The sequence below is a fragment of the Cercospora kikuchii genome (assembly GCF_019650295.1).
Source record: "Cercospora kikuchii DNA, contig_00004, whole genome shotgun sequence".
NCBI classification, from domain to species: domain Eukaryota; kingdom Fungi; phylum Ascomycota; class Dothideomycetes; order Mycosphaerellales; family Mycosphaerellaceae; genus Cercospora; species Cercospora kikuchii.
The window spans coordinates 1,266,754-1,293,308 of NW_025408585.1; the positions used below are offsets into that span (position 1 = coordinate 1,266,754).

General features: G+C 52.3%; 14 protein-coding genes across 15 annotated transcripts; 12 read left to right on the top strand and 2 right to left on the bottom strand.

Annotated features, from left to right (window-relative positions):
* Positions 1-48: 48 nt before the first annotated feature.
* On the top strand, positions 49-893 carry CKM354_000672300 (uncharacterized protein; the record flags this gene model as incomplete). The annotated part of the gene is made up of 2 exons (XM_044802050.1): positions 49-200; positions 260-893. The coding sequence occupies 2 exons, from the start codon at positions 49-51 to the stop codon at positions 891-893; spliced, it is 786 nt and encodes a 261-aa protein (XP_044657985.1).
* Positions 894-979: 86 nt separating this feature from the next.
* CKM354_000672400 (uncharacterized protein) lies at positions 980-2,144 on the bottom strand (the record flags this gene model as incomplete). The annotated part of the gene is made up of 2 exons (XM_044802051.1): positions 980-1,336; positions 1,386-2,144. The coding sequence occupies 2 exons, from the start codon at positions 2,142-2,144 to the stop codon at positions 980-982; spliced, it is 1,116 nt and encodes a 371-aa protein (XP_044657986.1).
* A 2,313-nt stretch (positions 2,145-4,457) lies between these two features.
* On the bottom strand, positions 4,458-5,051 carry CKM354_000672500 (uncharacterized protein; the record flags this gene model as incomplete). Its single annotated transcript, XM_044802052.1, has 1 exon — positions 4,458-5,051. One exon carries the CDS (start codon positions 5,049-5,051, stop codon positions 4,458-4,460), a length of 594 nt encoding a protein of 197 aa, XP_044657987.1.
* Positions 5,052-5,375: 324 nt separating this feature from the next.
* On the top strand, positions 5,376-6,506 carry CKM354_000672600 (uncharacterized protein; the record flags this gene model as incomplete). The annotated part of the gene is made up of 1 exon (XM_044802053.1): positions 5,376-6,506. One exon carries the CDS (start codon positions 5,376-5,378, stop codon positions 6,504-6,506), a length of 1,131 nt encoding a protein of 376 aa, XP_044657988.1.
* A 1,284-nt stretch (positions 6,507-7,790) lies between these two features.
* CKM354_000672700 (uncharacterized protein) lies at positions 7,791-9,728 on the top strand (the record flags this gene model as incomplete). The annotated part of the gene is made up of 7 exons (XM_044802054.1): positions 7,791-7,898; positions 7,948-8,376; positions 8,428-8,503; positions 8,604-8,779; positions 8,844-8,925; positions 9,061-9,371; positions 9,426-9,728. The coding sequence occupies 7 exons, from the start codon at positions 7,791-7,793 to the stop codon at positions 9,726-9,728; spliced, it is 1,485 nt and encodes a 494-aa protein (XP_044657989.1).
* A 1,638-nt stretch (positions 9,729-11,366) lies between these two features.
* Positions 11,367-13,157, top strand: CKM354_000672800 (uncharacterized protein; the record flags this gene model as incomplete). Its single annotated transcript, XM_044802055.1, has 3 exons — positions 11,367-11,462; positions 11,516-12,178; positions 12,231-13,157. 3 exons carry the CDS (start codon positions 11,367-11,369, stop codon positions 13,155-13,157), a joined length of 1,686 nt encoding a protein of 561 aa, XP_044657990.1.
* A 592-nt stretch (positions 13,158-13,749) lies between these two features.
* Positions 13,750-15,323, top strand: CKM354_000672900 (uncharacterized protein; the record flags this gene model as incomplete). The annotated part of the gene is made up of 4 exons (XM_044802056.1): positions 13,750-13,963; positions 14,005-14,123; positions 14,177-14,521; positions 14,811-15,323. The coding sequence occupies 4 exons, from the start codon at positions 13,750-13,752 to the stop codon at positions 15,321-15,323; spliced, it is 1,191 nt and encodes a 396-aa protein (XP_044657991.1).
* Positions 15,324-16,456: 1,133 nt separating this feature from the next.
* CKM354_000673000 (uncharacterized protein) lies at positions 16,457-17,011 on the top strand (the record flags this gene model as incomplete). The annotated part of the gene is made up of 1 exon (XM_044802057.1): positions 16,457-17,011. The coding sequence occupies one exon, from the start codon at positions 16,457-16,459 to the stop codon at positions 17,009-17,011; it is 555 nt and encodes a 184-aa protein (XP_044657992.1).
* Positions 17,012-18,699: 1,688 nt separating this feature from the next.
* CKM354_000673100 (uncharacterized protein) lies at positions 18,700-19,550 on the top strand (the record flags this gene model as incomplete). The annotated part of the gene is made up of 2 exons (XM_044802058.1): positions 18,700-18,892; positions 18,949-19,550. 2 exons carry the CDS (start codon positions 18,700-18,702, stop codon positions 19,548-19,550), a joined length of 795 nt encoding a protein of 264 aa, XP_044657993.1.
* Positions 19,551-19,763: 213 nt separating this feature from the next.
* On the top strand, positions 19,764-21,389 carry CKM354_000673200 (uncharacterized protein; the record flags this gene model as incomplete). The annotated part of the gene is made up of 1 exon (XM_044802059.1): positions 19,764-21,389. The coding sequence occupies one exon, from the start codon at positions 19,764-19,766 to the stop codon at positions 21,387-21,389; it is 1,626 nt and encodes a 541-aa protein (XP_044657994.1).
* A 190-nt stretch (positions 21,390-21,579) lies between these two features.
* Positions 21,580-23,162, top strand: CKM354_000673300 (uncharacterized protein; the record flags this gene model as incomplete). The annotated part of the gene is made up of 3 exons (XM_044802060.1): positions 21,580-21,756; positions 21,812-21,837; positions 21,893-23,162. 3 exons carry the CDS (start codon positions 21,580-21,582, stop codon positions 23,160-23,162), a joined length of 1,473 nt encoding a protein of 490 aa, XP_044657995.1.
* Positions 23,163-23,555: 393 nt separating this feature from the next.
* On the top strand, positions 23,556-24,313 carry CKM354_000673400 (uncharacterized protein; the record flags this gene model as incomplete). The annotated part of the gene is made up of 2 exons (XM_044802061.1): positions 23,556-23,602; positions 23,650-24,313. The coding sequence occupies 2 exons, from the start codon at positions 23,556-23,558 to the stop codon at positions 24,311-24,313; spliced, it is 711 nt and encodes a 236-aa protein (XP_044657996.1).
* A 328-nt stretch (positions 24,314-24,641) lies between these two features.
* CKM354_000673500 (uncharacterized protein) lies at positions 24,642-25,376 on the top strand (the record flags this gene model as incomplete). The annotated part of the gene is made up of 1 exon (XM_044802062.1): positions 24,642-25,376. The coding sequence occupies one exon, from the start codon at positions 24,642-24,644 to the stop codon at positions 25,374-25,376; it is 735 nt and encodes a 244-aa protein (XP_044657997.1).
* Positions 25,377-25,788: 412 nt separating this feature from the next.
* CKM354_000673600 (uncharacterized protein) lies at positions 25,789-26,544 on the top strand (the record flags this gene model as incomplete). Of its 2 annotated transcripts, none has more annotated exons than XM_044802063.1 (3): positions 25,789-25,850; positions 25,900-26,411; positions 26,456-26,544. In XM_044802063.1, 3 exons carry the CDS (start codon positions 25,789-25,791, stop codon positions 26,542-26,544), a joined length of 663 nt encoding a protein of 220 aa, XP_044657998.1. The 2 variants fall into 2 exon arrangements, with proteins under 2 accessions (XP_044657998.1, XP_044657999.1); XM_044802064.1 differs by lacking the exon at positions 26,456-26,544 and having other exon boundaries at positions 25,900-26,169; positions 26,217-26,247.
* Positions 26,545-26,555: the final 11 nt, after the last annotated feature.

A 26,555-nucleotide genomic window follows, 5' to 3' on the forward strand; every position in this document is an offset into this window, starting at 1 on the left:
AAGTGCGATTGCGATCATCAACGAATTAAATCATTTGAGACAAGCGAAATGCCACTCTTGAATCGACATGGCGTATATCTCTATTACGAGGTACATGGGAACGGACGTCCGTTGCTGCTAACTCATGGCTATTCTTCCAGCTCAGAGATGTGGAGAGGACAGGTCGGGTCACTGTCAAGACAATTCAAGCTCATCATATGGTAAAGACGAAATTTCGTGCCTTCTCAGAAGATCTGTGAGCTAACAAGCTGTCACAAAGGGACATGCGAGGCCATGGCAAATCCGACTATCCCAGAGACCAGCAAGCATATTCCGAAGCACATACAGTAGCAGACATGAGCGCCATACTCGACCACGTCTGTGGTCGGGGCACAATGGCCATTATTGGAGGCCTGAGCCTTGGTGGCTATATGTCAATGGCATTTTACCGAATGTATCCAGATCGAGTCAATGCACTTCTCATCATCGACACTGGACCAGGCTTCAAGAAGGACTCCGCGCGAGATGACTGGAACAAGTACGCCAACAGCACAGCCGAGAATTTCGAACGCAATGGTCTTGCGGATTTGCAATCGCAAAGTGCAGAGCGATCGCAGAACATGCATAGGAATGCGAAAGGTCTGGCTTTGGCTGCTCGCGGCATGTTAGCGCAGCGAGATTCCTCGGTGATTGATTCGTTGTCGAAGATTGTTGTGCCATCTTTGGTTGTGGTTGGTGCTGATGACAAGCCGTTCATTTCTGCGTCTGATTATATGGCGAAGAAGATTCCGAATGCGAAGAAAGTGGTTGTTCCTAATGCTGGCCATGCCGTAAACATTGACCAGCCGGAAGCGTTTTTGGAAGCTGTTAAACCATTCTTGGATGAATTTGGGTCGCCGAAAGCTGTACTCTAGTTCACAGTTCTATTCAAAGGACCTTCAGTAACGCGCTTCTAACGTACACTCCCTGTGGTGCATTTTTCGCCTCAAAGCGTTCGACTCTAAGCTTCGTTAAAGCTGTCGACTCGACCCTTGGGAGCGATGGCTTGCTTGAGATAAGGTGGTTGAATCAGAAGGTCAACCAGACCCGTCTCGCGGACTTCGTGGTTGCGTAAGCCAAAGTAGCGGTGACTGCGATAGCTCCAATGGACGTTTGCAGCAACCATGAGTTCGATGCCGCGGACGTAGGCCTTGACCTGCTCGGCGATGTCCTTGTCCCATTTATGAAGTGTGGCGAAAACCTCGTCCATGCGGTTCAAGCGAGTGTCGATCATGATTGCGACGTGATCGTGCGCTTCTTGTACCTCCATACCGTTCAGTCGGCAGACTGCGATCATGTTGTGCGTGACCGACTCAGACTGAAAATGGTTAGTGTATGCATTTAGCCCATTACGATTGCTTACTCACCTCTTCCTTTCGATATGACACCACGTCATTCTGTAGACCGCACAATTCGCAACTCAACTGCTCGAGCCCTGTGATTTGCTCACTGAGCATGATCTCGTCTGGTATCTCGAGATCGTTCGCGAAGCAGACCATGGGATAACAGGGGTCCATTCCGACCGAGTCGCTGCGGCGTTCCAAGATCTCGTCGAGACTACGGTTGTAGTCTTCGTGACAGTCCTCGACTTGCTTGAGTGCCCCGATCAGGAACTTCTCCATAGCTCTTCTGTAAAACTTTTGCTGGGAAGGAGAAGCCAGTGCGCGATACCGACACCAGAAATCATCATGGGCAGCTTGAACCTTGTCAACATAGTCCAAGGCGGGATCGTCCTGGTCTGCAGGCACAATGTCGCCATCGATAGCTTCGAACAGGCGATCAATGAAGGCCTTCGTGCGCACAGGATCCCCCTTGAGGTCTCCGTTGTCGAACAGATCATCGAGATAGAAGATCAAGTTGGTCCAGTCGCTCACGATGCGGAAGCGCTCGTAAGGAGTGTATGGAATGTAGACAGCGCAAAACCAAGTAAAGTCTCCTGCAGCAAGGACTCGAGAAGCCTTTTCTGTCATACCAAGCCTGCCGGCAAGCCACTGGCATGAAGCAAGCTTACATTGCTCATAGTCAGGCCGCATGTCGGGTTCCGGTGCAATGAACGAGTTGAACAGGTTGGGTAATCGAACAAGAACTCGATCAGAGTTCTCATGCTGTGGGTGTGGGACCGTCATTGCGAGGTTGTGTCCGTGTTTGCTTGATCTAGACTAAGAAGATGTGAATAGCTGCGATTGTTTCGAATTGAGTGTGCTCAGATCCGAAGATGTTGAAATCGTGGGTGCCTTTTCTCCTTTTATGGACAACACAGTGAAGATGGTGGGTGAATGATAGGTAGCTGTAAACGTTGCACGTACTGTAGAACATTCACCACCCTAACGTCAGCAGATTGGTAGAGCTGCAAAAGGAAGTCAGTACCTCGCTTATTTCGAGATCGCTATACTACTTCATTCTCGCATGGAGCAGAGTAGGATAGCATTCACCATCAGGCCGCTCGGCTTGTTGCTCGTCTCCTCGAACCACGTGGCTGGTATTACGTGATCCCTCGTGCGTAGACTATTCGGCCGCAGTTGAAGTGGTTTGGCTGTAGCACAAGCCACGCGCGCTGAAGCGAAGTCCCTGCATACCACCATTCGGAAGCTGGTTGTGTCATTCATCGCTGCGGCATTGGCTGTCCCAATACGTTCCGATAAAACTGCTCCTGGAGTCTTCGGATTTCTGGCGGTGGGCGCCATGCCGGATCCTATGCTAGGCTGGTATTGGCTGTATGATTGCGGCGGTCACCTTTCACTGGGGTTCCTCCATCAAGATGATTTTGTCTACCACAAGCTCCGCAAGCTCGGCAGGCAGACGACGCCCAACCACAAGGTGAACACAGAACCGGGCTTCCCGGCGAGCTCTCTTCTGAAGTCCATCAAATAAAGTCTTGTGCTGCATATGAAAGCACCTGAACCGTGACAGTCCACGACGTGGCTTTTGCTGGACATTGACTCGACAGTGGTGACAATCCTTGCCGTTCAAACAGAGCTCGCGCCATGTAGCAGTGCAAAATAACCAGCTATCGTTCGTCCGAATTATATCACAGGCGTTCAGACTGAGCACGCGTGCTGAGTCTTGCGAGAGATTGAATCTAGAGAGAAGCATTACATCGATGCGAAGAGCCACAGCTCCAGCTTTTGGATGGGGCGAGCGACGCAGGGCCTCACGGAAGCATATCAGGAGCGGCGGCAAAGTCCCAGAGCACGACGTTGAGCTGTGGAGTCCATCCTCTGCCGTTCTGAATAGACGCGCGACAAAGCCTGGTGAGAAGCAGCTAGATCCTTCGTCCAACGACCCCCATAGCTGGTCGACCTTAAGATCTTTGTACGAATTAGAAGTCTGCGACTACAGAGATCGCGTGTCACATACCGTTCATACCACCGTAATGACACCAGAAGTCGGACCCAACAATATTCAGCCTCACCTTGCGAAAACGCGGTCGCACTTGGCCGATCGACGTACCGAAGCAATCTACAAAATCCACAGATGAGTATAGAATGAAAGCTTCGGCATCCATGATCTTCTGGAATAGTTCTTGCACAAGTTTGATCTTCTCCTTCGATGATGCAGGCTCGCGTAGACAAATGTCGAGCCCATCAAGCGCAGCGACGATCCCGCTGAAGTCCACGACTGGGCGAGCCCTCTTCACTCGTGTCTTCGCGCGCTGTGACTTTGTTGGAGGCGATGGAATCGATGCGCTTCCTTGGGCCTGGCCGACAAGAGGAGCAACTAACTGTCCTTTTACCGGCATCGCAACTTGAATGTATGCTGAGCAAATGGGCAGCCTTGATAAACTCAGTAGAAGGTATAGAAGATGTTGAAACCAGATCAGACAGAGTGGAAAGAGGAAGGGAAAGAGGAATGGAGATTTCAATGCAAGCGACGCGGCCCGTACTGTTGTGCACAATGTGTAACACAGCATGTTGTGCCACCATTCTTTTGCAGCGTGTGGGCACGTTGCGTGATGTGGTAGGACCGCGTGCATGGGAGGTGCGCTTCTGCATTACTTATGGCACCAATTTGGCAGGCCAGAGGGATTGTGTTATTGCTCTGGTCGTCCGCTTCTACAATGTATGCACCCGTCGCCCTCATGAGCCTTCGCAGCGCACACGAAAGGGAGCCGGTCACTCAATCACGTACTAGACGATCGAGAACGGCTTCTGCCGTCCAGTCGGTGTGTGCGACATTGAAGGTGCCATGAAGGCGGTGTATAGCCGGTCTTTGGTCGCTGATGTGATAGAGATGCGCGCGTCTGATGCCCTTTCGCGTGGTACGGTGGCTGCGTCGCAAGAATCTGGGGCATGGCGATCTGGCAGAGCTAGTTCACTGTCAGAGGCACAGCTAAACCGTACGACTTCCATTCTTTCGCTGAAGATCTGTACAAGGCCATGGTTTCGTTCAACCACCTGAAGGGCCTCCATTTGGCCTCATACCGCTGTCTGCGAAGCACTTCACTGCCCTTCGCTATCCTTCATTTCCATCTTTCTCCTCGCGGCTAAGATCATCTCCTCTCTTCGCCTCTTCAGCGCCTCAGCTCTCTGTGTCTTGTCCGAGCTCCAAGCACTCTTCTTCTTCTCTCTTTCTTGCTCCTCGCTCAAAACTGGTTCCTTGCCTTTTCCGCTGGTCGTCACCCTCCCTTGTAGCCCATAGCGACTGATCAGATCCTGCTGTGATGGCGTGATCCTACTGCCTGAAGTCGCTGCAGTGTTCCCAGTCCTATTTGGTGCCGCGGTGGGTAAGGCGGGAAGATCGGGTTGGAATGTCGGAGGTGGGTTATCGAGCCCCCGGCCGTCAAGTACTCTTGCAGTCGTGGCCTCTACGCTGCCGCCATTGCGCGACAGATCCCAGGCTATGCTCCGGCGATCGAGTTGAGGGAAGATGGCAGAAACGGCGTTGACTTTGGCAGGATCAATGCGGTTCCGTGATGTGGACGACGTGCCGGTCGAAGGTGTGGAGGGTTTGCTCATGTACCAACGGACGGCGAGGAAGCCGACAACGACTACGGCGACGATTTGTGGAATGTTGATTGAGTTATCAGCGGCCATGACGCCTAGTCTTGGTTTGTGTCGCGTGGGCGATGTGGATGGCAGCGGCGGCCTGGAAAAGTTGCTGTTGCGGTAGATCTGTTGCACGTCTGCTGTGGTAGACTCAGACAGTGCGAGTTTCGAAGTTAGAGGGTGGTAGGTGTGTTTCGTACAAATGTAAGTTGTGTCAGCGAAGAGATGCCTCCATCCCGCGGCTTGAAGAGGCGCGAGCCAGCTGTCACAAGCGCGGTCCGTGCGCATCCATACAGTACCACGGCGAGACCTCCTTGGCAGTCCGTGGATTCTCCCATCACTTGACGAGCTCCGCAGGCCGGCCTCGTAAGAATGGGGGATGCGAAGCTGCGATCTGAGGTCGATGCTATCCTTCGGCGTAACATTACCGCTGGTGGGGCATCTGTGGCCATTGCATCTAGCCAGACAGAGCCTCTCTGTTTCCATACAGGCCTCGCAGACATCAAACAATCCAAACCTGTGGAAGCAACGCATCTATTTGGCATTGGAAGTATCACCAAGGTATTTGTAGCCGTCTTAGTCTTGCAGCTAGTGGAAGAGGGCAAGCTCGGACTTCAAGACACTGTTCAAGAACACCTCCATCCAGATACATACCGCGACATTGATGATGCGGGGCCCGCAAGCATATCGCAGCTCCTAAATCACACGAGTGGCATTGACAGCTGGGAGGATGATCCCATCTGGCTCGTCGACGCAAGAGGCGCCCGGCTCCAGCTCGACCGGATCTGGCAGAAGACTGAGCCATTGGACTACATTCGTCGCCCGAAGAAGACGGCTCCAGGTCCAGGAACATGGTCTTACGCAAATACGAATTATACACTCCTCGGGTTGATTGTTGAGAACATCACAGGAAATTCAGCAGAATCCGAGATTCGCCGACGCATCTTGCAGCCTCTAGACCTGAAGCTGACATTCTTGGATGGCTTCGAGAGTTGCCCCGAAGGCGGCACCGTTGCTAGCCGATATCACTACGCTTCTCAGCACTTCCGAAATACGGCAGGAATTTGCAATGCATTCCCCCTGGTCCGAGAAGACATTATGAACGTCACAGGCTCGAATCTTTCAGTTTCATGGATGGCAGGTGGCATGATTTCGCACCCTTTGGATCTTGTCAAGTTTGCTCTAGCGCTGAACACCGGCAGGCTGCTGAAACCATCCTCGATGGCACTGATGCACGATTTCGTTCCTTCGACTTTGCCTGATCACGAAATGGGCCGCGGTGTGTTCAGACAGACCATTCCTGGTCAAGGAGCCTGGATTGGACATTCTGGTGGTGTTCTAGGCTTTTCGGCTCAGCTCTGGTGGAGAGAAGATGGTGACTGCGTTGTCTGCGTGCTGGCAAACGTTGGCACTGTGAATGCAGGCAAAGTGGACTTTGGAACGAGCCCTATTGTGCAACGTTCGAACTTTCTCGGGCTGGCCTATAATCTGGTCAAAGGCTGAATGCCTGAACGGTCTCAAGAAGACCGCTAACCAGCTGGTACGATTCCTGCCTGCTTAATGGGCAACACCGTTCCACTAGTGTGGCAGCATTTTTGAAGAGTATGCCGGCAGAGCTAGTCTACATCACAAGCCTATTTAGAGTGTCCGCTTGGCATTGCTCAAACTTGCTCACGATCAGCTCGCAGCCGGCTTGTCCTGTGCTAAATCGATCGCAGAGGCTTGCATATAAAGGTCCTGATGGTCCTCATGGAGTGATCCTAGAAACGCTTTCGCATTCTGCATGCTTTGGATCGAGAAGCTGATCCAGCGGCATCGGTATTCGACGCTCTCTGTTGCTGGCCTCTGATGCAACGTTCTTTCCAACCTAGGATGGCGGGGCATCTACAATCGAAGTCGAATCACAGCAACCTCCGAGCGCTCGACTGGACCGTCCATTGAGCTCCTGGACGCCAGAAGTCCATCTTGTCGTGACGCATACGAGACGTTCCCTCGTTGATCACGAGTCCCCAGCTTATACGAATGCCCAATCTGGTACCTCGATCATCACTCGCTCTGTTCCTTGCATGCCATGGATACAAGCTGTGCAGAGACCCCTCCCATCAAGTGGATGCTGTGGGTGCTTCGCTGAACAGCGCTGCACACTACTCGATAGCGCTACCTTGGCATACATTCCTGCAGCAAGTGTACGATATGACAGCTGCCTGTTTCGGCTAGAGCTCCGCTTCTTTACGCGAGAGATCCCAAAACTGGGTCGGCGAAGTGCGTGGGGCAGTGGCGTTGCTCACAACTTCATGTCTTCGACATCTAGTTCACTGGTCTCGAAGCACGCGCTGCTCTGGTTCACAATCTGACGATCTGCCACTCACAGTCTCTCTATTTCGCAAGGCAGGGATAGAGTGTTTCCAGAAAAGGGCGATCACTGGTTGGGATCATTCTCTGCAGCTACCCGCCAAGCCGGCTTGAACGTACCAAGACGCATTGCAGCAAATGAGATGACAGAGTTGTCACTGCACCCAAGACTTGTCCAAGCACGCCGCCACAGCTTGTTTCCTACCTCCACCAAAGACGCTATCGCGGACCTCGGGGCTACCCTATGATAGGAAGGTATGATTGAGTGTACACAGATTGCAGCGGCATGGTGTCGCGTGCAACAAGACCAGTACCAAGCATGGCTGCGACAAGATCTCGTGCAACCGCTAGTCTGCAACGACTCGGTATAAGGGCAAGTGAGCTCCCCTTTGCTAGTAGCTCCAGCAATCGCAACTTTCCTCTCACATTGCCATCATGAAGTTTGCTACAGTCGCGGCAGCTATGCTGCCTCTTGCGGCCGCATACACCAAGGAACAGTATAGATCAGGAGCTGTCATGCAATGGATGATGGAGGCTAAAGAGGTATGGTGATTGCTTCAGAGGATCTGTCGAATCGTATTGATGGAAGTAGTCTGCCTGGGCTGTTGCCAGAGCTGCCGGCGAATACAAGAGCGAAAGATACAACGGATTTGAGAAGAACAAGAAGGGCGATCGAATTCGATGCATCAACGGCAAGGCTGAAGCCGTTGCAGGAGACGCCAATCAAACATACGCCTGCAGCGGGATCGATATGTACGACTTCAAGACTCACGCAGAGCTCGGTAGCAACGGCGGTGAGGGCTCTGGATCTTGGGGTGTCACACTGCAAGGCCGAGACTTCATCGCCATCGGACAAACAGATGGTGCCGCGTTTGCTGAGGTGACGAAGCAAGGCAAGCTGGTGTACCTTGGCAGACTCCCTGCGCAATCGACGCCAATCATCTGGAGAGAGATCAAGGCCAACGGTCCGTACATGATCATCGGCTCTGAGGCCGTTGCACATGGCGTTCAGATCTTTGATGTGAGGCGCACCACGTAGATATGTCACACCACTTGCTGACAGTGACTTCAGATGCGCAAGCTCCTCAAGGTCGATCCGAAGAATCCGAAGACGTTCAGCACTCTCACTGATGTCACTGTGTTCAATGGTGAGTCTCGAGTTGGACACCAAAGGACTTTGCCCAGCGTTTTCAAGCACCTGTGCACACAACACCCACGAAAAGCAGAGCTAACTGGTTCTCTCATCAGATCCTATCGGTCTCCCGACTGGACGCTCGCACAATGTTGTGGTGAACGAGGAGAGGAACTACGCCGTTGCGGTCGGTGCCGCACCAAGGAACACCACATGCAACTCTGGTCTGGTTTTCATCAACATGGACAATCCTACCAAGCCATACATGTCTGGCTGCGCGCCACAGGATGGTGTAAGTCTTGTTGTGCCGATGTGGGTTGCTGAGGGGCCAAAATTTGCTAACAAATGCTGCAAAGTATGTCCACGATGCCCAGTGCATTGTCTACCGAGGACCACACAAGAAATACTACGGAAAAGACATCTGCTATGGCTACAATGGTTCGTTGCTGCTGTCCTGACTGTGAGGTGTTCAAAGTGCTGACATTCATCGCAGAAGGTGAATTTTTCCCGAAGGATTTTTTTCTAACCTTCACAAGTTCACTTGGCATTTCAGATCACAGCTAACGCAATCAGACACACTTACCATCTACAACGTGGAGAACAAGAAGGGTCTCACTGCCGCCGAGATCATTTCTGTCACTCCTTACAAGGGTGCCTCCTACAGCCACCAAGGATGGGTTCTGGACCCCAATTGGCAAACTCACCTTGTTTTGGACGACGAGCTCGACGAGGGTCTTGTCGTACCAGACGAGGTGAACCCAGAGAGCCCTGCATTGGATGGTTTCCCCGTTACCTACATCTTCGACATCACAAATCTCGAGAAGCCAGTCAACACCGGATTTTACAAGTCCAAGGTCAAGTCGGTCGACCACAACCAGTTTGTCGTAAGTTCCCTCATCAAACAGTCAAAAAGATAACAAGGACTGACGGCAGCACAGCACAACGGTCTCTCCTTCCAGTCCAACTACCAAGCTGGTCTGCGTGTCCTCGATGTCAGCAGCATTCCCCGCGATCCCTCGGGAAAGAGCGTCCGCGAGATCGCCTTCTTCGACACATACCCACAAGACGACTCGCTGCCTGGTGGCGGACTTCCTGACTGGACCTACGGAACATGGAGTCATTACAGCTTCCCCAGCGGCTGGATCGTCATCAACACAATCGATCGTGGCCCATTTGTTGTCAAGCTGAACAACTTCAGGAAGCGTGGTTTCGGCAGCGAGTATGTCAAGCGTGGCGCTTAAGTGAAGTGTAGTGGCCAGCAGTCACGACATAATGAAGACACAGAATTTTGATGAAGTCGGATAGCGCTTGTACGATTTGCCGAGCCAGCTCCCGGTTATTTTGAGTACCCGTTCGGTAACAGACTTCCGTTCATGTTGTGACCCACGTCTGCGATATGTCAAGGTAAGGTGATGTGGCCGTTGGTCGGGAATGTGGGCCTCCGTAGAGCAACCGATGGTAAGATCTACGCCGCGGACTTTTATAGGATGCCTATACACGATTCTTCCTGCACTGAATACTAATCAATAGTGATCAACTCTGGAACAATGCTGAATGAGCTCAGATCTGGGTTGGGGCTGTTTAACAATGCGTGACTAATTCACGGGGGCATCCAAACGAACTTTCGTCGCCAACGAGAACGGACCTGCACTTGGAGACAAACCCAGTCGGCCACGTATCTCATACCATCGCGTCTAGTTGCACGACGAGGGTTCAGGCGACAGAAATACACGGACCCATCCGTGCGGTTGCCTTTTGCTGTAATTCATTGCTGTGGGGATGATACGACTCGGATATCCACAATGCTTGCACGAGGCTGAAACCCTATGCCAGTTAGCTTGATTCTTAGCCTATAGTCAGGAAAAGAAGACTAGGTATTTCCTCCAATACTAATCGCCTTATAGGGAGAAAGGCGATAGTATATAGCAGAGGACTCAACTTCTTTGATCGGCAAAGCTTAGCTGCCAGAAAATTTGTCAACAACCATTAGGAGAATCGCATACGTCTCGAGCGGGGAAAAAAATCGTTTACATCAGATCAGTCCAACAAGATGCAATTCTCCTTGTACATCACTTTTGTTCTGGGCCTTATTGGCTTCGCAGCTGCTGGTAAGCCACCTCTTGAGCACAGGCTCTAGGCAATCAATCTACACATCGCAAAGTGGCTGACGAACTTTGTGTACATTCAGATTTGGGCTGTGATGCGCAGTACTGCGATTGCATTAGGGGAGGTTCATCGCAGGGCTCATGCTTCAACGGTCATTGTTCTAATGCTTTCCCTCCCGGTAGCACTGTTCCGAGCTGCAATTGATCCGAGTGGGACATGGAGGTTCGAACGAAGGAGAGGACTGGGCTGAGCCACGCCATCGGTATTTGAACTCACAGCTTGGGCTGGATGAGTATCTACCAAGTATACTCCACGGCATCACACGATGGAGCTCCACTCGAAGTGCCATACTCTCCACCAACTTTCCAGAGCACAAAATACTGCAAGCAGCATCGCGCTAGTCCTTGTACAATAGCAGCATCACAAGCACAACAAGTTGGTCATGCTCCTGCGTTTTGTTAAGCACAGCCTGCACAAACTCACAAACTCTCGAGTTGAGACGTCATCTGATCCTTCATCGACATACTTTCTGATTTGCGATTGCAGAATTCGGAAGGTGTGATGTGCAAACCAAATTGCCCGTTTCAGGCGATGCGGAAGCGATCTCGTAAAGTTGGACGAATGGCATCGAAGCAAGTGTGGCTTGTGTACCTTGCAGCAAGAAACAATGTGAATCCTATTACAATGATCAGCAGAGGCTGTGTATTCTCGACGTTTCATTTACACAGCGCGATGCACAACGGACCCATGCAGGATATACCATTGTTGCCACAATGAAGTCCATTACAAGCAGCATACTAGCGACAGCACTTCCAGCTGCTGCTCAAGGTATAGGGCTGGTAACTGATGACTTCCCAGTAGTGGATTTGGTGAGTGTTGTATGCGAAGGTCCTGATTCTTGCGTTGCTGAATCTGCTCACAGGGCTACGCTCGTCATGCTCCAACGAAAATCAATCAGACCACGCTGAACAACATATCATACGCAACCTATTCCAACATTCGCTTCGCGCAGCCTCCGGTTGGCGATTTGCGTTTTCGGAAACCAAAAGTCCCTCCACCGTACGCTGAAGGTCTCCAGGATGGCGTGGTGTTGCAAAATGAAACAAATTGCATCCAGTCTGTACCGGGATACTTCACATCCTTACCAGGCTTGAATGGAACCTCATGGGGACAAGAAGACTGTCTGTTCTTGGATGTCATCGTGCCCGAAGGTGTAAAAGAAGGCTCCAGCGTGCCAGTGCTTCACTGGATTTATGGCGGCGGCTTCTTCTTCGGAGCTAAGGATACTGGAGGAAACCCGGCGGCGTTGTTCGATCGCATGACCGCAGACGACAAATTCGTGATTGTGGCATCTAATTACCGGCTTGGAGTCCTTGGCTGGAGTGCTATGGAGGGAGTGTCTGGCATAGATGCGAATGCAGGTTTGTACGACTGCCAGGCTGCGTTGGAATGGACTCGCGATAATGTGCACCGTTTTGGTGGTGACTCAAATCAAGTCACGGTCATGGGCCAAAGTGCCGGAGGTGGCATTATTGAACATTTGCTGGCCGCGACTAGCGAAGGCCAGAGACCATCTTTTCAACAGGTAAGTGAAACGAGCTCCATTTTCATTGTTGAAGACTAATAGCTCCACGAAGGCCATTCTCTCCTCTCCCGGCTATCGACCGCATGTCAATCGCTCCATCGAGACACTCGGCCTGTGGCGTGAATTGCTGAATCAAACCAAGTGCACCGATTTCGACTGCGTTCAGAAACTACCACAGTCAGCCATCGCTGAAGCAAACCGGTATCACTACCTCGAAGCTCCGTCTGGTGGATTTCCTGGTTCCTCGATCTCTTACGGGCCAGTCATAGATGGAGATCTGGTCAAGGACCTCCCCGATCGCGTCCTGCAACAAATTAGTCAGTCTTCACCAGCTCCACCGAGCTATGTGAAACGAGTGATTGCAGGTGGTATGAAGAACGATGGAGCAGCTTCCACGATCGGCGACTTCACTTCTTGGGCAGAGCAAGTTTCCGTGTTTGCACGCACGCCTTCGAATGCGACCATCTCAGCCATCGAAAATCTCTACGGGCCATTCAATGGATCCGGATCGTCGTTTCGCGAGGATGGGTTTGTCGAAATGACTCCTTTCGACGCCTTTTCGGGCGACATGATCTTTGCGTGCCACTCGCATTTTGCGGCCGAAGCCTTTGCCGCAAATCGTGCAAGTGGTCATTGGCCGGGGCTGGATAGCGAAAGCTACCGCTATGAGATGTCCGTCCAGCCAGCGGTACACGGCCAGGACATTAGCTATTACTTTTTCGATGAGCTGGTGGCCACTCTTGACCCCACTATAGTTGAATCGGCGGCGACAGATTTGCAGCAAAAGTTTCGATATTTCGTCCTGGGTCGAGAGATGGAGGGCTGGCCAGAGTCGACCGCGAGTGGTGACGATGTTAGAAGCTGGCTGAACATTACTGCAGATGGCCTTGTCGCTGTCGAGCAGGCTGATCAAGGTGGTCGTGGGAGAAAGTGCCGGGAAATAGTCTCGTTGTTTGGCAAGGAGGCCGATGGGTGGTGAGCTGAGCGGACTGGCCAAGATGAGTGACCGCGATATATTATTCTCGATGAATCTTGCCACTAAAAGCACCGTGTACCTCTCGAAAGAGAGGGCACGTCCTGGGAATAGACTTTTGACATGAGGCAGGAGGAGGGAGAACTCCGCACATGGCGGCAAGCTCCCGACGCAAGCGCGCCAAGGAGACGTCGGCCAGCAAGCCAGATCACTCATGTGGCTTCTTACACTTTGCACAATCACACCACCGCATGCGCGCCAAAAGCAAAGTCTTCGCACAACCATGTAGGCCCAGCAGCCGCTCTCTCAGAATAAGCCCAGGCAACAGGTGAAGTGATGCATACTCATCGCTTTGAATTGCTCGCCCGCGAAATTCCCATTTTGCCATCTTCACATACACAAAATGACACGCGGATCAAGTCCATACCGTCCAAGCTCACTGCGCTAACTGTAGAGTTCTATTGCGCCTGGTCTAAACAGACGCCACAGCTGGCCATGCCGCGAGTCTAGCTCATCTGCTTGCCCTTATAGGACGTAGCTTTTCTCGTGCGCTTCTCAATGGGCCACGACCCATTCCCTCCTTCCCACAAGCTCAATCATGCGTCTTCTGGTGTTTCTTACGGCATTGCTGCCGTCTTTGGGGGCTTTTGCTGCCACTTTGGAGCAATCGCACAGCGACAATTTCGTTGAGCAGCCTGAGAAGCGCAACTACTATCGTCCGACCTGTGGCATCTCCGGTTATCCGAAGAAGACGTACAAGCCCTACAAGACCATCCGCCGCCGATGCAACCAGTCGCAATGCTCTGCCTATTGTAAGCAAAGCTCCAAGTGCAAAAGCTATGCCTTGGGCAAGCAAGATTGCCTTCTCTACTCGATGTCGGTCAAGGACAATGTCAAGAGTGGCTATGGGGCAACGTACAAATTCTACGACAAATCCTGCCCATGCCCAAAGCCGAGCGCGACCAAGACATCGTGAGCAAGACTGAGAGTGTTCCAATGTGGGCAAATTCACTGAGACTGGGTAGGACTGCGAGGCCTACAACAAGATCGACGACTTCCAAGCCAGTAACCACAACCACGACAAGTACTCGGCCAGCGGTAAGGTCTCTTCCGTACATGATTCCGAAATGCTTTGGTTCCAGTTATGCATAGGAATTGTTTGGCTGACTCTACGACTCTCAGACCACAACGACCACTTCCGCAGCTTCGACTACGACTACAACTACGTCAACCACTCTAACAACGGTAAGGTCTTATCCGTACAGAGCTCCCGAATGCTTTGGGTGGAGGCCATTGCAGGAATTGTGCCGCTGACTTTATGGGTCTCAGACTACTACCACTACTTCGGCGCCGATAACGACCACAACTTCGTGAGCACAATTGCACCCATTATTTGGCTTTGACTCTCGCTAATCTGTGAGGTCTTTTAGCAGCACAACCACCACCTCGACGACAAGCACAAGCACGACAAGCACAAGCACGACAAGCACAAGCACGACAAGCACAAGCACAACAAGCACAAGCACGACAAGCACAAGCACGACAAGCACAAGCACGACAAGCACAAGCACGACAAGCACAAGCACGACAAGCACAAGCACGACAACACCAAGCACGACAACCACAAGCACGACAACTACAACAGTTGCGGCCAAACAGACGGGCAACATTAGACTGACTGATGAACGCAACAACATGCAAACCGAGACCGGGGCTGTCCTGGACAGACCAACCAATGTCGATCCGGCCGCCTTCATTTTCGGTGAGCCTGGTGACGCCGAAGGTACCGACCAGTATGTCTTTGATCCTGCCGATGGATCTCTGCAGGTTCTCAAGGCCGATCGTGCCCCCTCCACCATTGGTCAATTTCTTTACTACGATCCAGTGACTGCTGGATTCGGACCACCCAACGGAGGAGGTGTGGTTTCATTTCTAGTTGCCACCAGCGAGGCAGATGCAGCAATGAGAAATGGCCAGAAGGCCGTGTGTGCGATTTCATCGGCTTCACAGGTATCGTGCGCGTTTGGCTCAAGTGGCACTGTGGCAGATGTATGGTTCTGTGCAGGATCGATCGCTCTCGTCTCACCGGGTAGCAATCCAGAGGTACCTTGCTTCGGCCTTAGTGTCACAACAAGAGTGACAAGCGTCGTCTTCAACACGCCCGCTCAGTAAACTGTTGTACTGCTACCTGAGTGCTATCGGGAGAACATCAGACGAAATTAGGCGTCTTTGGGTCGCTATCTATGATGACCGTACATTTGAATGAGACCGGTGGCGGGTGGGAGAAATGTGTAGTTAGTTGTTCTACATTGAACAAAAGAATGCATTCAGATTTGTGATAGGTTCTGGTATGACGTTTCGTTGCCTCGAGCGAGTCCGACGCAGCTGCGAAGAATGACCAAAAGGCTGTTTCTACGATCACGTCGGCTCCACGCGTACAATGATAGATTGCGTCGAAAGGAAGGCCGAATCTGGGGGTTGTGGCGGATATGTCGCCCTTGTGACCCCAGGCAGCGACCCGACTCAAATTTGCCGCCCATGTAGTGCAACGAGATGGGTCATGTAGAACACACAAGCTGCATAAAACGGTCTAGCAGAAGGTAGCTTGAGTGCTTGCGTGCCGTCTTGGAGAGCCGGTGGCATGCAACTTGAAAATTCCAAAAATCAAAACTACGACATCTAGAATGCTACGTAAGGAGGGATAAAACATCATTTGGAGCTCATGCTGTTGCAATGATGAGGCATAATTTTAGGGTATATATATTGATATATTTGTGCTTCTGGCCAACACCCTGCATAATTGGCTATCACGACGCGAAGCGTTGTCCACTCTCGATAGCTCAGCTGGAAGAGCGCAAGACTGTAACGGATCATCAATGGATCAAACCTCATCTTGAGGCCCGCGGTTCGATCCCGCGTCGGGAGATCATTTTCTTTTGTTCTTGTTGTTCTATTGTGTGTCCTTTTGTCGTTGTCGAGTTGCGGAAGTCCAAATTTTTGCTTTGGAAAATTGCAAAATTCGTGGCGCAACACCAACCGTGCAGAACTTTATTGAGACACACATGCTACGTTCTGCTGGACCAGTGTATTCGGCTGATACGTTCCAGCTGACTGGTGCGTTCGGCGCTGCTAGTGGTGAAGAACGCAACAGACACCGTTTGATGTGCTGGAGTGGGAGATCCACACGAGCAAAGCTCAGCGGGGCAGACTTCGTCGTAACTTGTCCTCCAAACCAGCACACTCGAAGGAATACTTCGAACACCACGCACTCGCAGAGCAGGTCTGTCTGCATTCACTCCCGGAAGATGTCCTCCGAAGCGCAACCATGGCACGCCGCCTTCCCGGCCCCGAAACCAGGATTCACAGCCGAAGTAATGCCTCGCAACCGCGCATTCATGATCCTCAGCATGCGAATCGCTTCCATGGTTATCATTGATGTGCGCAGAACAGATTATGAAGGAGGATGTATACGCGGGAGTCTTAATATCCCTGCGCATGGCTTCTGGTGGAATCGCGGGATGCTCTACGAGCTTTGCTATAAAGCTGGGATCGAGTGGGTGGTGTTCTACTGTGGTTCGTCGAATGGTAGAGGCCCGAGGTGTGCGAGCTGGTTCTTGCAGCATGTGAGAGAGACGGCGGAGGATAAGGATATGAATGTTATGGTGCTGGAGGGTGGGATCAAGGGTTGGGTGAAAGCTGGACCGCAATTTATACAGTTTATGGATGGGTATAAGGAAGAATATTGGAAAGAGCTATTCGAGGAAGAGGAGAAGAAGAAGTCTGCGGAGTCCTCTGGTAAGGTGGGATTAGAAGGGAGTAAAGTTGCCAGCGCTGTGGGCGAGGGCGATGTCCTCAAATGATGTGGACTGGATTTTGGTACTGGTTTTCGTGGCCTCTTTCACGCATGCACATAGACCATGCGGGAACCTCCATATGATGTCTCCCACCGATCTTTGGGAGTGCGGACTCAAGCAAGACCATTACGATGAAGCGGCGCAACGAAAATCCCAACATCAAAAACATAACTCTTCGTCTGCCGCCTGACTCTGCCCAGGTAGCGATGATCGCCAAGTACTATGCCTCACGACAGAGCAAGCCGACATGGACGCTGGAGTCGGAGAGAGCGAAGACACGAGGATGCAAAATCATGATCTTGGAATGGGGAGACTGAGGGTGCGCCTGGTCTCCGCCGCGCTCTTCCCCTAATGTCGACAGGTTCCGCTCCGTGATGTATCGATGACAATCGCAAAAGTTGCCGGAAATCCATTGGACTGGGCCTGGTTTCCTACGGTTTAGAAATCCACGCAAGGAGCTCAACACAGCAGGCAAAATGGAGGTGCGTTTTCGTTGTTGCGCAATCTTTTCGGAGAAAGGTGTCGCGTCTCAGACATGAAGTACTGGACAACTGCGCCTCGTCTATGCTTGCGAGACACTCATCTGGATCAGTCGTGAGCAGCAGCTTCTACGGGCCAAGACATATTTGAATGACGGTGATAATGGAAAGAGGTTTACGGTCCACGATGCTGGCCTGCAATAATGTTAGCTGCAAAAACATCAAGATCGAGTGGATGGCAATATGAGACTCAAGCTGGAAGCTGAATCATCAGGCCCAAGAGCAAGAGAAGACAACATCGCGTTCGCCATTATTGCACAAGCTCGATTGCTCCCACCAATCCATCTCATCAATACTTTCAAGCTTCTCTTGAGTTCACCCCAGCTTGATGTCGTGAGAGCAGGACAGGGACTGCGAGCTGTACGTGTCCCACCTCGTGACCGATCCAGCCTTCTGTATTTCGGGTTGCGCTAACTTCGTGAACTTACTGCTACCCAGATGTTGACTAGCGCGGTGTGGTACGATACCAGCCGTCTCGCCGAGGCCGAGTACGAAGACATACTCGATTTCAACAGCTGTCAACAATATCGATGGCACATTGTTTGTAGTCCGCGATGGAATCTGAACAGCAGGACGCAGGAGCCCGTCCCTCGATGAATCGCGCGAAATGTCCAGCACCGCAGGGGCGCAGCCGTGGCGGATTCATGGCGTCCAAAGTGCACATCGAGACCACCTCAATAAGGTTCCATCACGCAGCGTCCAACTCGTATACTTGGCAAGCCGCCTCGTCTTCATTGTACAAAACGAGAAGATGGCAAGCAAGCTAGAGACTGGAGCTAACTCAGAGTAAGTACGCCTATCGGCGCACGACGCCTTCGAGCCTTCTCTTCCAGCCTCACCTCACCATCTTCACACCGCACCACTCTACAGACAAGCTCCGCATTTCAACTCACTGGGCATCCAAGTCGCATCGTGCATTGTGGTACAACGGTTTTGTTTCCGTCGGCTGCAGGCCCACATAATCGCCAAATTACGGACAGCAGCGGATGTCGGCGAGTCAAGAAGGTCAAACACGTGGGCTTTGCGCAAAGGCAGTTTTATTTATACCCTAGCAACGAGTAACGCGAGCAAGGCACGTGTGGGCGCGAGAGTGGTGGAGGGAGCAGAGAGATCACTGCTGTCTCCAAGATCTTGAGGGCAGATTTGTCGGCAGCAATGGCCGCTTTGGAAGTATTGCAGTCTGCGCAGCGCGCGACGTTGGAGTTCACGGCACCACTGGAGGGATCCGGGGATCTGAAAGCTGGAGAGAGCGTTGATGTCGCTTGGAATACACCATGGGAATTGACGACGCTGGAGCTGTGGAGAGGGCCTGCACGGGATGGAAGTTTTGCTGTGGATGTGCTTGCCGGTGAGTGGCATTGGGACACAAGTTGTTTCGGGCATTCGCGACTGACTGTATTTCAGCAAACTTGACGCAGGACGTCACGACATACCTTTGGAACGTGCGGGACAATGACAGCCAAGATACACCATTCCAACTCCGACTTCAGAAAGGCGACCAACCGAACGAATGTGCCGAATGCGTCGCCAGCACATCATCTTTCCAAATAGAGAGCGCGGCAGCAAGAGAGACATCGCAGACGGCAGACACCACTTCATCAACGACAGCAGCCGCTTCCGCTTCGTCGAAGTCAGCGCTGTCGCGTGAGGTTCAATTGGGCGTAGGGCTGGGCGTCGGACTAGGGATACCATTTGTCGTCACACTGGTTGCATTCATCTTCCTCTGTCGCCGGAAACGACAACGAAGGCAACATCAAATCCAGCAGCTGAATAATGTGCACCGGCGGCAACAGGAACTCATGTCGGATAGAGATCTCCGATTCTCCACAGGCGCCTACTCGTCGGTCTCCAGATTCAGTGAGAAGTCGTATCACGGACCTTTCGAATTCGAAGAAGAGCCTGGAAAAGTGAAGCCTGGGTGGGAGAGGCTGTTCGGGAGGAATGGGCTGCCGTTTCTTGCAGCACCCGAGAAGGCAAAGGATACGAGAGGTTTACTTAGACATTAGAGCCCATCGTGACGAGTGCAATGATTGACGACTGTATTCTAATGCTTCTGTGAAAGTGATAGTGTGAGAGTGTTCGCAATGATCGCTCCTGGCAGGCCGTGCTGCGGAGTTCGTCTCGGAAGAGCGGCTTGGCATTGGGCCATCGTCGAGGCTTTGGGACCATCAGATGCACAACGCATTGCATCGCCTTCGCAGCAGCGAGACGACGGGACAATGTCCAAGTCGTTGCACTCGCCCACGGCGCGCCTGCTGCAATCGTCTCGCCTCTTCTCCCTGCCGCGACCGCTACCTCCGCCGATACTAGAATCTCCTTCGGCATCAGGAGCATACAAGGCTTCGGAAACCGCCACGCTGCCGTATCCCACTCACCAGGCCATCGCGACACCTGCTTCGTCCCATTTTCGAGGAGACTGGGGCCTCAAGCGCCCGATCCCACGAAAGACGACTGCACGAAGCACGACCCCGGTCATCCGCGTAAGAGCTCAGGACAACACTCAGCATATCACCGACTTCGAGAGTGCTGCAGACCACGTCCTGACGGAGGCCAAATGGCGGCAGATGGGTATTCCGCTGACCAACAGAGAAGAGAGAGAGAATTATTCGGGCAGGCGAGCTACACGCCAGAGCGTCTACGATGACAACCTTGACAATACGGACCCAGATGCTACTCGTTTCGATGCGCAGCTCCCATCTGGTCGACAGAACCTATCATCCGCTAATTCAGAGACCGGGAACCAGAGATGGAAGTTTGCTGGCCCGTGGCTTGCGGGAATGGAAGAGGGAGAGTTTGAGGACTACGTATCGGACAAATTGAGTAAGAGGAAGGCTGAGTTCAAAAAGTTCTTGGCCAAGCGCATATTGGAGAAGCGCATACGTGATGAGGAGAGAGTGAATCGGGAGCGTGGACAAGGCGGTGCGCTCCCAGCAAAGCGGGTGGAACAGCTGCGTCAGTATGTCGAGGAGAACTACGACAGCGAAGAGAAGAAGCTACGCGATGATCACATCCACCAGCATCTGGGCTCGGCTCTCACCGCGGCTATATGCGATTTCCTGGATCTGCCAGGCGTCGAGATGGGTCGACAGAATTTCGCTCACTCCACACTGTTGCAGAACCAACTCAACAGTCTCACGTCAACGCAAGGCCCACCTTCTACCCACCCAGGTGCTGGTCTCTCTTACATTCGAACGAATGCTTTCATGGAGAATCATCCATACTGGGGACCTCAGGCTCACCGCGCACCTGTGAAAGCGCGCGTCATGACACCCCGTACGAGCGCGACCTTCAACAACCACCACGCTTTGCTCGGCATTGGGGGAGTAGTGGCCCTTGACACTATTGGCACTGGGGTCAACGTCGATAGTCGCGCAGCTGTTCCGGAATACAACGAGAACGAGAAAGAGGAGCACTATGCCAACCCCGATCGCATGGTGACCGCTCTCGATGAGAACTTACCAGGCGGCAACAAAATCTGGGTGCATCCTCAATCGGCTCACATCAATGAGGCAGGATTTATCGACCTGCAGATAAGCAGAGGCGACAAGGAAGCCATTGCTGTCAAGCGGAACAAGGTGCAATACATTCACGATGCGAGGAGTCAAAGTTTTGGTGTTACAGGATCGGGATATGTCGGCGGTGCGCGCCCCGGACAAGAGCCCAATTATGGTTCGAGCCTGCCAGATATGAGGAGGAGAAGGACGTCAGGAGTGGAGGGATTTGATCGAGAAATGGGAAGAAGCCCACTAGACCAGGCTCAGGCGACGGAGAGGATCAGACGTTTGATGCATGGCTATGGCACAAAAGATTCGCCGTCAGACAGTTCAAAATCATCAATAGAGTGAGAAGATGTATATATAGATGTGCCCAAAAGAGATGCGCGATGCTGTGAAAGTATTGTGCAGAGTGTCGTTGATCAGAATTGCACCGACTAAAGCCGATCCTACCCTCTAAAGCTTGGCGAAAAGCCCCAGCTGTCCTTGCGGACACTTCACCTCGACCGACAGCTTCTCGCATCGACTTCTGCGGCATAGAATGACCAGGAACACCATGGCTCCTCGGCCAATTGCCAATCCCGACCTCCCCAAGCCGCCTTCGGGCAAGTATCCAGCCAAGGCTCATGCGAGAAGGGTTGCAAAGTATATCGCTGAGCATGGCGGGCCAAGCAGCGGTATCATCTATCTGGAGGGGCAGAGCACTAAAATGACAGAGGTACAAAAGTCGTTTGAAGATGTATCGGAGTGCTTGTGCTGATTTGTGATTTCAGGACGACGATCAAGCGAGCCACTTCAGGTTTGTTATTCGGCGTCTGTCATAACAATCAACAATCGTGATTGACGTTCTATAGGCAACGACGACACTTTTACTACCTTACCGGATGCGATTTGCCAGACTGTTTCTTCGCTTACGATATCGCCTCTGACACTTCGACATTATGGATCCCGCCTGTCGATCCAGAATATGTCATGTGGGCGGGCATGCCGCTTCTACCCAAGGAAGCGCTCGAACGGTACGATATCGATCATGTGTCAACTACGGATGACCTCAATTCCGGAAAGTCTTTGGTCGATATGCTATCGAAACAAAAGCCGGTGATCTTGGCGATCGAAGACCGAGCCGATCTGGCTATCTTTGACGCTCCTGCGATCAAGAATTTTCAGCCTGAGATCAATCTCACCTCGCTCCGGGAGGCGATTGAAGAATGCAGAGTCGTCAAGGATGAGCATGAGATCGCAATGATCAGGCATGCTAACATTGTATCATCGTATGCCCATGAGCAGGTTCTGTCATCCGTGCCACGCGCCTCCAACGAGCGCGAACTCAACGCAGTCTTCGTCATGCACTGCCACGCCAACGGCTGCAAGGAGATGGCTTACGGCTGCATTTGTGCTTCCGGAACAGCAGGAAGCACTCTTCACTACGTGCACAACGATCAACCTCTCGAAGGCAAAGACAACATCCTCCTCGATGCCGGAGCAGAATATAACTGCTACTGTGCCGACATCACACGCACCTTCCCCATTACAAAAGATGGCAGATTTACAAAAGAGAGCAAAGAAATCTACGATCTCGTCTTACTCATGCAAAGCGAGGCTTTCAAACTCATTCGTCCTGGTGCCATGTGGGAGGATTGTCACATGAAAGCACACACCACTGGCGCATTGGGCTTGCAGAAATTGGGCATCTTCAACAAAGACCTCACCTTGGATCAAATCATGTCCTCGCATATCATGACGCGATTTTTCCCTCATGGTCTGGGACACTATCTCGGCATGGACACACATGATACTGGAGGCCATGCAAACTACGACGACCCAGATCCTTACTTTGCTTATCTGCGTAAGCGTGGTCCATTGCCTGTTGGGGCAGTGATTACAAACGAGCCTGGGATATATTTCCGAGAGTTCCCTCTGAGGCGGGAATTGGAGGAGGGGAAGTGGGACGGTATTATAGTGCAGGAAGTTCTGGACAGATACTGGAGAGTGGGAGGAGTGAGGATCGAGGATGATGTGGTTATTACAGAGGAGGGATATGAAAACCTGACCACGGTCAGTAGTGACTGGCAAACTGTGGAGGCGATGGTGCAGAGAGGACTGGCAAACGGGGCTCTGCATTAGCGTGGTGATCTGAATGAGTGAGACTTGAAGTGAGCTCGAAAGACGTGAACAGATCGTACCATTCGCTGATTTTAATATCTACAGGTTGATGAGTTCACAGGAATAGGTGCTGCGGTCTCTCGCTTGCGTGGCGCCTCACTTCACAATGCGCTGCCGTGTCTGATTGGGGCAGACTAGAGCCGCGGTATGACTTGTTCGCCATGATGCAAGATATGAGACTGTCTACAGTGTCTTACATTAAGGAGTGAAGTGAATGTCTCACTTCTTCGATCGGGCAATAAAACTCCCTGCCCCATCCAACCGCTTTCCTTTTCCGCTTCTTCATTCAAGAGCCGCTCAGCTCCAGCAGGACTCAAACGACGAGAGTGTCAGACACAGAGAACTTCACAGAAGATGTCTACTGTTCCCTCACTGGCTGATCGCGCAAGCGCTGCAGTAGAGTAAGCTATCGCCTTGTTACAATCCTCTAGCCGCTGACCAGTCACAGCTTTTCTACCTCCCCAGTACTCATCAACGTAGGCGAAGCGAAACACCCCTTCTACGTCCACGGACCTCTTCTCCGCAGCTCATCCAGGTTCTTCGACGCGGCTCTCAACAAGGAACGGCACGAGGGTCAGACCCGCGCAGTAGACCTGCCGGAGAGTGAGCCAAGTGCATTCAAGGTGTATGTCAACTGGCTGTATTCCGGAAGATTGTTCATCGACGACGAGCCTTCTGTGCCACATCAGCAGAAAGCGAAATACGGACTCTTGGTCAACTTATACATACTCGGAGACAGGCTTTGCGACGTAGACTTCAAAGACGCCATCACCGACGCTGCTGGTCAGCAAATTCTGACCAGCTATGAGGGGGTCAGGTACACAATCGGGACACCAGGTTGTCGTTTGCTGTATGAAAATACGCTCCCCAACGCCCCGCTCCGCCGTTTGGTGGTCAGGACATTCGTCATGCTTCGTTGTTGCTCTCGGGTTGCAGAAGACGAGCCGAGCGCCTTGCTTCACGATATCATTCAAGCAATGGCTCGCGACGACGCGCCCACTTGCGACGAGTTCGCCAAGGAGCTGGCGGACTGCAAGTATCACGAGCACAAGACAGGAGCAGAGAATTGCTACAGGAACAAAAGCCCCTGTTCACTTCAGTCGCAAAGGTGAACGTCTCTAGCTGTTTCCACGTCCCAGGTGAAGGAAGGCCGCGCTTGGGCGTTGGGGCCAGCTCGATGTGACTGAAGATGCGAATCACGAACGAGCGAATGCGGCAGGGACACCCTGTGTTGGCAAGAGCAGCACAACTGAAGGCTTTTGCTGCAGATGAGGAGGGAAGCTGCAGCTGCAGAATTCGGTTTGTGCAACGTTGCATGCACTCGACCAAACATCAACTCAATGTCTCCGCTTCATCACCTGTCTCACAACTAACACTGCTTGCGGAGCGGTCACAACTCCCGGTATCGCATCAACTGCCGCACCTTTGCAGAAGCGCGCCATGGCGCCTGCTTCGTCTCTGTGGACGAAAGCGCGCCCCGTGAGTGCTGGTCCTGAGTCAGTCATCACAGTCTTGTTGTACCAGCCCTCACTGATCAAGACTAGGCGTTCTCATTCTCCCATTGCCGTCCACGTCGGAAAGTCGCCAGGCAAGACTCTCTACGCCTTCGAAGCAACGGTTCGTGCCTCGTCACGATTCTTCGATGCAGCACTGAAGAAAGTGTGGGAAGAGGGCCGGAGCCGGGAGATCCACTTACCAGAACATGATCCCGAAATCGTCAAAATCTACCTCAACTGGGTAGACATTGGCGAGCTCGACTACGAAGACGAAACGGACGTTGAAAGGAATGAGAGCGGCGTCTTTTACCGACTCATCCACGCCTTTCTGCTCGGCGACAAATTGCTCGCGCCGGATTTCAAAGATGCAGTTACCGACGCAGTTGCCAGCGTCTATGCTGACGGGCTTTGGATGCCTGGGAAGGGCCTGCGGCAAATCCTGTACGAGAACACGATGCCAGGTGCAACGCTTCGGCGCATGGTGATCCGCCAATTGAGTATGGGAACGCCGCTTGCAGTGATGGAGGATGAGCCGCAGTCTCTGTTGTATGACCTCTCACATGAGCTTGCAGAGGGGAAATCGAAAGCTTTGAGGGACTTCAAGAAGGAGGTTGAGGACTGCATCTATCATGAGCATCAAGCTGGGGCGGAGCATTGCTACAGAAACAAACGCCATTGAGTTAAGTGACTGAGAGCCAGAACAAACAGGCATTTTTTGCAGGACGAGGCACTAAGGCATTCTTCTGCGTATCTTGGAGGATGTCCTCATGCAAAGGAAGCTCCGGACTCACGGAGACATAAGGGATATGAAGGATGACCTTTGAGAGTGGATGGAGGCACAGTCTAATGAAGGGTACGCAAGTTAAGCTTGGCTTTCCAGCAACGCCACTGTCGCAGAAAGTGAGCCCTTGGTGCATATGTGTGAGCACTAGCGTCGTTAGCTACGGCAGGGAAGTGAACCCGCACAAGACACATCGCACTTCTGAAGTGGATGTCTTGTAAAGCTGTGATCGCACTTCCGCACTTCATCCTTTCTTCTACATCAAAGGTGCATGATTTGAACCTCGCGCTAACACAGGAGACTTATAACAATGGCGACCGCATCGCCAGAGCAAGACTTTCCGCCTTTACTTCCTGCAGAGGCTGCATTCGAGTAAGTATCCATTCTCCGGCGCGATCTACTTCCTTCTAATCCATCACAGCTTCTCTAGCCCACCCATCGCCATCAAAGTCGGTAGTCCCAACCCTCAGATGTTCTATGTGGATGAGTCGGTACTCCGCAAGTCCTCTAAGTTCTTCGACGCCGCGCTGAAAAAGGAGTGGAAGGAAGGACAGCAACGCACAGTCGACCTGCCCGAGTGCGACCCAGAAGGCTTCAAAGTGTACATCAATTGGCTCCACAGTGGCAAGATTTATGCCAAACTGGAATGCGACGAGGATTCCGACAGGTGCTATGACCTCTTGACCAAGGCGTACATCGTTGGCGACAGGCTACTTGATGTGGACTTCAAGGACAAAGTAAGCGACGAGGTGGCATACGAAGGTTTTAGGTTGCAACCTGATGGTGACCTATACATTATGGGTCCAGAAGCTCGTGGCAAGCTGTACGGGAACAGCGCCCCTGAAGCACCGATCCGGCTTCTGGTCGCACGAACACTTATCAATTGCGGCGAGCTTGAGCGCCACGTGGGCCCGGAGAGCCGCCGGAATTTCTGTACAACATCATGTTGGAGCTTGCCCGCAAAGGTCTTCACACAGACGCGGAGCTTCTGAATATGGTTGCGGACTGCAAGTTCCACGAACACGAGCCTGGCTCTGAGAACTGCTACAGAAACAAGCGTCTTTGAGTACTGATCTT